Raw genomic sequence first — 9,148 nt, 5'->3', positions numbered from 1 at the left:
GCACCCTTTAAATGATTCTGAACCACCGTTAATTTTTTCAAATTTGAAAATTAAGTTGTTTGGAAATTTTAGGTGAAAAAAGTGACGATCTTTCACAAATACAATATTATATATAGATCTAGACGTGTGGTTGTGAAAGTTCATCTTTATGTGACTGAACTGGTTTATCTTGTTACAATGAAATATTTTATCTTGCGTGAATCGCTCAGTGATCATGTGATTTATGTAGCGCGCTCAGAGCTTATATTAGTATGGGATAGAGTGCTACATAAATGCAATTATCTATTATTAGCTACAATGTGCAGTCAAAGGTCTTGTTTAGTAAGTGTTTTACGGCACTTGCAACACAATAAGGTCATATAAGTGCCGAAGATTAGAAGTGTTACAAGAGAGTAACAAACACAAAAAACAAGGCGCAGATTTAGAGCAATAGATGTTTGATAAGAAAGAAGAAGCAGACCCCACCAGAGCACCCGCCAACCACCCACACTCAGAAGTCTGTACATATGAGTCTTACCCTCATAGCCAAGGGCAAGAATGGTGCCAGGGCGTCCAAATGTGGAAAATCTGGCTCTGTAAAAAGTGGGAGTGGGAAAACAGTAAACATGTTCAGTAACATTTATCATGGAGAGCAGGGCCCTGAAGAAAAGCGTGTTTAGGACAAGAGTATTAACCATCTGATTGACGAATATCCGAGTCAAAAGCAATTGCTTTCATCAACACAACATACAGTTCACATAGTAGACCGGAGCCCACGTAACACTTTTTTTTAACCGTGAGCCACATTTTGCGGTGGCTCGCGGACATGGCCTCGCTGGACCGGGAGTCGCAAAATACGGCTCGAGTGGCTCGGTATCTATTCCAATCAAATTATGAAAAGATACAAAATTCTCGGCAGACATGAGAGGAAATATAGATCTAGCACTGACAGACAATTTTTGTCATTTCAACGCTTTTTTTCTGTCCCATTCAAAACGTAAGAATGACAAGAAGAGTGCTCCCCTGACTTGAGTATATGTCTCATAGTTTTACTTCTATAATATGTACACATACATAACTTTCTTTCAGCATTTTTTTGCACTACTTGAGGCAACCTACCTGGGATGTTTGAATGATGTTGCTGTTGTAATTTTTTTGTTATGACGTTTTAAAGCTGGAGAAGTGTTTATTTCATATGACACCTTTGATACTGCATAATTACTTTTAGAAACCCTAAACTAAAATAACTGTAATAAATCTTCAATATTGTACCACTATCTGATAGATTATTTTTATAACCTTCAGTTTGATGAGCCATATGATATGATATGTGAGTATCTAGTTGTGGATGTTTTGACATTTTCCTTTGGTGGGGTAGGGGGGTAAAAATAGGTCAGGGAAAAGCCCTGGGCCAGTCGTGGATTTTGGCCTTGTAGGAAAAGAGTTAAACTGAAATCTGCGGGGCCATTGGATTTTCTTTGGTGTGGTTGGGTTTTTTATTTTCTAAATGTTGTCAAATAAAAGTTTTAAAAAAACAGGAGGTTTTTCTTTTTTTTGGTGTCTACCGTTGTTTTCGGATTAAGAATGTTCATTTTCAGCAGACTCCTCTACACTAACCTACAAAAGACAAAACATAAAAATTCGAATGAGTCAGCTTACGAACACAATTGAATGTAATTTAGTAACGTAAAAAAAATAAAAAATTTCAAACTAAAAATTTGAAACAAAATAACAGCAAAGACAAAATAGTCATTAGTTGGACAAGTACATACATGTCTGTTCCCCCCATGCACAGGTTATGACCTTAGTTATGACCTTTTAAAGCTGGAAAATTGTTGATTTCATATGACACCTTTGTTGGCACCAATAAGTGTTGACTTCCCTATGCCAGAAAATTACATAGCTGTGCTACATTTTTAAAATCTAAGACTGGCCCGTTATTTAACATCATAACAAATAATCATGAGTCCATGAGTTTCACTTTCATCATTTTCTATCCACACATCACACACGTACCTGTGAAAATGATGGTGTTGGCAGCTGAGCCTCCCCAGAGCTCGATGAAGTGGACAATGTCGCCCATCCGCAGGGAGGGGTGTCCGGCAAACAGGACACACGGGGTGTGGAAGTCGGTGGTCAAGCCAGCTGAGGGGAACAGGAAAACAGAACAATCAGATGTTATTTAGAACAAGTGCTCTTTAGTGATGTTCGTCCTTCGCCTCTCTCTGTCTTTTCTCAGCTGCCGTCTCCATTCTTTCTTACTGACGTGACTTTCTTCGAATTTGGCAACTCCCGATCTTATTAAGTAGTTTTAGTAGGAGTTTTATGGCACTTGCAACACACTTAGGTCATAAAAGTGCCTAAGATTACACGTGTTACAAGAAAGTCACAAACACAAAAAAGGAGGAGAGATAAGGACAATAGATGCTTGATAGGAAAGAAGGAGAAAACCACGCCAGAGCACCCATCACCACCCATAAATAGTGCTTGAAGGTCACAAGTAATTCCATAAGAAAGCTTAACACTTTCCACCCACGCGGGGGCGCAACACTTATCCCCAAGGACCAGGATACAGTTGCAGTACACGCTATATCACACCGTCGCCGATCGGTGTACTGTGGGGAAAAGGGACCACTTCTAACCGCCGACAATCTGTGGGGAAAAGGGATGAGAGTCCGAGAGCCTAATCACTAGGTCACTGATGCCACATATTCATGGGATTCTCAACTTTGTTTTTAGATTGGTATCTATTCTAAATATATGAGTGTTTATGCCTAATAACACCATTTTAGTACTAAAAAGTTGAAGAAAAACAGGCTTGTCTAGAAAGCTGACTAGAAGAAATGAAAAAATCAAATCTAAAACCTCCTTCCCTCATCTCCTTTAGTTTAAGTACAGGGTTTACGGCGCTCGCAACTGCATAAGGTCATATGAGCGCCAAGGGGTGGATGTCAACAGAGAAGTCCTTACGGGGAATCAGACTTACTCTGCTCACCTCTTTAGCTTTAACAGCACAAAGTCTGCTTTGACTATCAAGGCACCCTGGAAATAGTGGGTCACAAGAGTGTGACAAACATACAAAAGAAGTAGAGGAACAATGACAATAGTAAGGATTAGGAAAGAAAAAGCAGCAGTTCCCTGTTGTAGATCAGGCACAGTTAAGAGCGTGACATTGATGAATCAGCCCATTTACATTTCTACTGTGCATGAACGAGAAATGTCCCTCCTTTGGGAACGGCCTAAAGACACTTCAGTCAGTGGCACTGCCCCGGGGGGTTTCCTCATCTCCGAATACTAAAAATATTGTCAGCATAAAATATTAAAGTTATTTATACCATAAAAAAATGGTAAAAGATTTCCAAATGGAAAAAAATTGTGAGATATGTAAAAACGAGAGTCACTGTGGGATAAAGACCTTACAGTACGTTTCCTCTGAATTCTAGACGGCCAACAAATTAAAAAGTTTGAAAAGTTGGCACAAGACCTTACAGTTCACTATGCTTGAGACATAGAGCACCAACACAAAAGATGAAAAAAAATCATTGCCATCATCCAATGCCAGACCTGCAACAGACATCTTCGATCACGGTTCTCCATTCATTCCTTTGCTCTGATGCTCTTGAAAAAGCTACGTTTCCCTGATCTTTCCCCATTACCCATTTGTTTAGGTTTCCTAAGTAGGTTGCTCTGGGCCTACCCCAGCCTCATATACCTCCAATTTTGCCAGTGAGAGCAAGAAAAAAAAATACAGTAGGAAATTGATGCAAAAAGCATGAGACATGGGAGAAAAGACAAACTCATTAAGAAATAAGACCACTGAACATTATAGTTACCCAGGAACACTTACAATGAATACTGGAGAAATTCTTCAGTCTTCCTTTGGCCAGCAGCTGAAAGAATATATGACAAAACCAAAATAAGCTTCACTGCTCCATATTAGGTTCGAAAGACTCAAGACAGTTTGCAACAAAAATGAGTACAGGGCTCTACTTCTCAATTAATAACTGCATATTTGGATACAGTAACAACAAACTCAGACACAATGAGAGAAGCAAGATTCCTTGTTTCTTAAAATTGAATAAAATCGACATCGACATAATTTGTATTCATCAAACATTTAAACGAGCCACCTTTTTTTATTGACCTAAAGCAACAAAGCTAAACTGGAATTGAGAGACTGGTAATGCAATAGGCCTACATATCTGGGTGCTTTTGTTTTCAAAATCTAACAGCATAATATGATATTTGAACTCCATAATTATTTAAGTTCACCATTCAGAATCACATTCACGGGGAAAGATGATGAAACAGATAGACAAAGGGAAAAGTACAATGAAGTTTTAGTAGTTTAAAGAAGTTACCAGCAGAGTACAAGCACAACGACCCACAAACAGTTATTTAGTAAAGAGAAAAAATAAATAGAAAGAAAGAAAAGAAGTTGGGCCTACCAGTAACACGCTCCAACCACCCACAAGTTGTGAAATATATGAGGAGTCCACTGAAAAAACGGGCATAGTCACAAACTGAAAATCACGAGGGTACCAATTTTGAACGCTTGTTGACTCATAACTGTATTTGTGTTCAGCTGTTGGTTGATTATTGTTGTTAGATTTCCCATCCAACAAACGTATAAAATAAACCAGCAACCAAACAAATATGAAGTTCTGAGACCACAAGCTTTTAAAATTGACACTCTCACAATTTCCAGTTTGTGACTATGGCCGTTTTTTCAGTGGAGTCTTCCTATATGTAACCTGTCACATCAACTTACATCTGCATGAGGGAATGGACATTCAGGCAGAAAGACCTTTGACTGTTTGCTCGATGACAACCTGTGGAAAAACAAACAAAAACACCCGGTAGAGAAGCAGTATCTGGGACACCTAAATCAACATACAACAGGCGGTGAACATCTTGCTCTTCCTGGAAAAATTTACGGCAACAGGGGCAGATGTAGGCCAATAATTATTTACAGAATTTGAACAGACAGGTAAATGGGAAAAAACCAGCACTGTAAAGGTTGCCTAAGATTAAGATATCCGAGCGCTCACATCCGAATGCTCCGTATCCCGAAGTCTAGCATGGAGATCATCAGGAGAGAATGCGTTTCTGTTTCGGGCTCTTCCTCTCTACAGCTTTTCTGACGCACCGAGCCCCCTCACCGATGTGAGGTCTCCGTGCTAGTCCGACTGTTTTCCTCTGCTGTCAACTCTTAGGATTCATTCCAGCCTGCGTCCTCTTGCTTCAACCAGATCCAGTGACTGGCTTTCTCTACTGTTTCTTGGAGGGATTTTATGAGTTTGTTACTTTTCTTTGCAGTAAGACCTGCCACTCTCATCCACTTACCTGGTCCCAACTAGATGTCAAAAATCCAGCAAAAGAGTTCAGTCCCAAACAAATTAATCGGACGTGCCACTAGTTTCTCCCACAAGATTTCCTCAATGGCAAGTCTGGCTATGGTTAAAAATAGATCACTGACATAAAGCTGCAATTACGATTTGTGTCACGACGCGGTGGAATTAGGTGCTCGTCAACTTTTGGGCATGTGGAGTTATTGATATAATTTGAAAGCGGATTTATTTGCTTCCTTTCAATGAAGTAAACACTCATTTATCTTAAATAGAACTCGAGTTATTTGAAATTTAAGTAAGTGAGGTCGCCTGGTTTCAGTAGCGAAATTAGCAAGAAAATGGCCACCAAAGTTTGGTAACTCCAATAGCTAAAGAGCCCTTGAAAACAGAAAACTTACATATTTTGTGCCATTAATCAATGTTTTTCAGTAAAATTCACATGGGAATGTGTTTTTATATGGACATAAAGGAGGTCCAGACAAAAATACAAATTCGATAAAAATGTCCAAAGTGGGGAAAAATGCTTGTTTCTCCGATATCTGTATTTTGACGAGCGCCTGATTAAACAACGCTGCCTCACATTTTATTTCGATAGAGGAAAGTGTGCCCAAGCCACCATCAGCAGTCATATGACAATGTGTTACGATGCGGTGAAATCAGGTGCTCGTCAGTTTTTGGGCCTATCGAGTTATTGGTGTCATCTTAAAGCTCGTTCAGTTGCTTTGCTTTCAATGAAAAAAATATCCATTTATCTTGAAAAGAAGTCGAGATATTTGCGATTGAAGGAAGGGGGGGATGCCTGGTTTCAGAAGTAAAATTAGCGAGAAAAAGGCTGCCAAAGTTTGGTGACTTCTGAAGTCAACGGTTTTCCATAAAATCCACAGATAAAAGTGTTTTTGAATGGACATAAAAGACATAAAAGGTGTTGACTCCCAAAAAACTATAAAAAATTCGAAAATAACTTCGAAACTGGCCGAAAATACCGATTTCTCGGATTTCATTATACTGACGAGCGCCTGATTTCAGCACAATGTCTCACATATTTTACTTTCACGTCAAAAAGCAAAAAAAATTTTTTCATGTGAACGTTAGGATGCACCAAAGTGCACAGGAAGTTGAACAAATGGGTGACCATTGTGAACTTCTTCTTCTCCTCTGTTCTGAATGAAGTCGATCTGGTGGCGCGCACAAAATGTGCATGGAAGAGTCTAGGTAGACCCCAATTGGGGACTACGTAGTCATGGTGTCTAGGTAGTCCCCAAAATGTTGGATTGTAGATCTAGATCTAGACCTAATTTTCTGCATCTTTCATTTAAGATGTAGGCCTACTGCTCCATTCCAGTAGAGTGTAGAATCTAAATATAGTAGGCCAATCACAATCCAACATTTTCGGAGACTACCTAGACACCATGACTACGTAGTCCCCAATTGGGGTCTACCTAGACACTTCCCCCAAAAATACCCCACTATTCAGTTTCCTTAGTGTTTTCTTGTCGTAGCTCCATTTTTTTTTTTGACAGTGAAAATGTGACTTCTTCTTAAGCTTACTCTTTGTTATAAACTGTTTTCACTGTAATTAAAAATGAAAATACCACTAGAAAGCACTTCGGAGGTTGTGCTATGTAGAATTGGCTCTGCGTCCCCACAGTTTTTAACACACATCCAAGAGTGTGTTATGCACCTTCATACATCTATCATTGAGCATGAATGTAAGGGATGCATTTCTGTGTTGATACTGAATCTTTGTAAGTTAACGTTCTAGTATTTTCACTCAAAAATTCCCTCGTGGCTCAATAATCTTATTTTATCTTAGACAAGCTGGAACCCCTTTCGATGAAAGGAATGATCGGGTGCATTAACTTCAACTAAAAGTCATTAGCCTACTACATTTACACTCTACTGAAAAGGAGCAATAAATCTTTAGAGTTGCAAAAAAATTAGAAGGTCTAGAAAAAGAGATGCATAGATTGATTCTCTATTTCGCTTTCGTGGTTGTATACTCCAGGATTTCAAAGGTGTGGAATCAGTGCGCACGGCTAGTGAATGGAAACCTCACTTGTTTACAATGGTGTCTTAGAAAATGGACGTTCCCAAGATTAGATCTAAACGAAGCTAATGAAAAAACTGAAGATTATAAACAACAGTGACGTCAGGCTCCTCAATAAAACTGTGCACCCTTTAAATGATTCTGAACCACCATTAATTTTGTCAAATTCGAAAGTTAAATGGTTTGGAAGTTTTAGACGGTCAAAGTGACGAACTTTCATAAATATAATATGTAGAGATGAATATCACGACAAAAAAAAAAAAAACCCAAACGACTCACCACTCGGCAAAGATATTGGAGTAGGCGAGAGTGCTGTCCGACACCGGGGACAGGAAGTACATGGGCACGCCCGCCAGGCCACACTGCTCCAAGTGTCCCGACAGGCACTCAAAGAGGTCAAAGGTCACCCCGCTGGCGTAGCATGGCACCAGCACGTTGCCTCCGTTCTTTACAGTCACAGCTGGGACAGTGGAAGAGAGCAAAACGTAGAAGTTGACATTTCACTTTGTCTAATATCTATGGGAACATAAGTATAGTTTGAACAAAGACAAGCATACATTTGGATGTAAAAATGCCATTAACCCTATCCGTACGCCCTGGGGTTGTATTCTTCCCATTTTAGAATACTTCTAGTGAGAAGACGTCTTTGAAACTTTCAGTATTTCTCAAAAAATCATTTTGAAAGACTGCTATGCAAAACGTACAGATAGGATTAACGAGTAAATTTCCTCTTTGGAAAGTGGTGGCACAGAGTTCCCCACGTCGTATGGATATAGCTAGAGAGCAGGAAAGGAGGTGAAAGTAGACAATTTTAGAGAAGAAATTTTTTTCCGCCGCAACCCGGATTCAAACCCAGGACCTTTGGATGAGTGAGAGGCGAACACCTTAACCTCTAGGCCACGAGAGCCCCCCCCCCCATCCCGGTGCCTGAGGTGTATCAATAAGGATCTTCATTGTGGCATGCAGGAGATACGAGTCCTGAGAGGGGAGAATATTTATTGAGCATCCCTGTCTTTCTAGCTGGGACGTTGTAAAACTCTCAGCCCCAGTTGGCCCAGACAGGTAGTGTCGAAACCTTACTCCTAAGTAATCTAAACTGTGTTGATAAGGGCATAAAAACACCAACATTAAAGAAACAAAAAAATATTCAACTGCTGGCTTCTTTAGGAAAGTACCAAAGATCCTATACAGTAGTTATATATTACGAATAAAACCGTAAAAGAACAAACTACTACTAACCCCACAGGGCAGTGCTACTGACTGAAGTGTCTTTAGGCCATTCTCAAAGGGGGGATATTAACATGTTCTTATGCACAGTAGAATTGTAAATGGGCTGATTCATCAGTGCCATGAGAGGCGGACGAAACTGTACATATCCTTCAGCACTGAAAGACACACAGGACCCTGAGACAGGAAACGTGGCCAACCCCACTGACACTACAAGAGAAGCTAAACGGGCCGACAGATGAACTGAGCAGGACGGCCCAGTTTATGACAGATACCAGACTTCAAGTGTGATGCGATCGAGAAGAAGAAGAAGAAGATCAATGAAATGCTCATAACTGTGCCTGAACTGCACTCGGGGAACTGCTGCTTTTTCTTTCCTAATCCTTACTATTGTCATTTTTCCTGTACTTCTTTTGTAAGTTTGTCACTCTCTTGTGACACGCTATTTCAGGGGTGCCATGATAGTTGAAGCAGACTTTGTACTGTTGAAGTTAGAAAGGTGAGCAGAGTAAGCCTGATTCCCTGTATGGACTTCTCTATTGAC

General features: G+C 39.9%; 1 protein-coding gene across 1 annotated transcript in view; it reads right to left on the bottom strand.

Moving 5' to 3' along the window:
* The window catches only part of LOC101847061 (integrator complex subunit 9), a gene marked incomplete in the record, with an annotated part of 42,958 nt that overhangs the window by 11,970 nt on the left and 21,840 nt on the right, over positions 1 to 9,148 (bottom strand). Inside the window, 5 exon segments of the mRNA XM_013086718.2 lie at positions 518 to 573; positions 1,996 to 2,124; positions 3,827 to 3,869; positions 4,751 to 4,811; positions 7,657 to 7,837. Of these exon segments, the coding sequence (XP_012942172.1) occupies positions 518 to 573; positions 1,996 to 2,124; positions 3,827 to 3,869; positions 4,751 to 4,811; positions 7,657 to 7,837 (470 nt within the window).

The sequence above is a fragment of the Aplysia californica genome, unplaced genomic scaffold (genome assembly GCF_000002075.1).
Source record: "Aplysia californica isolate F4 #8 unplaced genomic scaffold, AplCal3.0 scaffold00495, whole genome shotgun sequence".
NCBI lineage: Eukaryota > Metazoa > Mollusca > Gastropoda > Aplysiida > Aplysiidae > Aplysia > Aplysia californica.
Note: the sequence above shows the minus strand (reverse complement) of the source record. Positions and strands in the feature narration are given on the sequence as shown.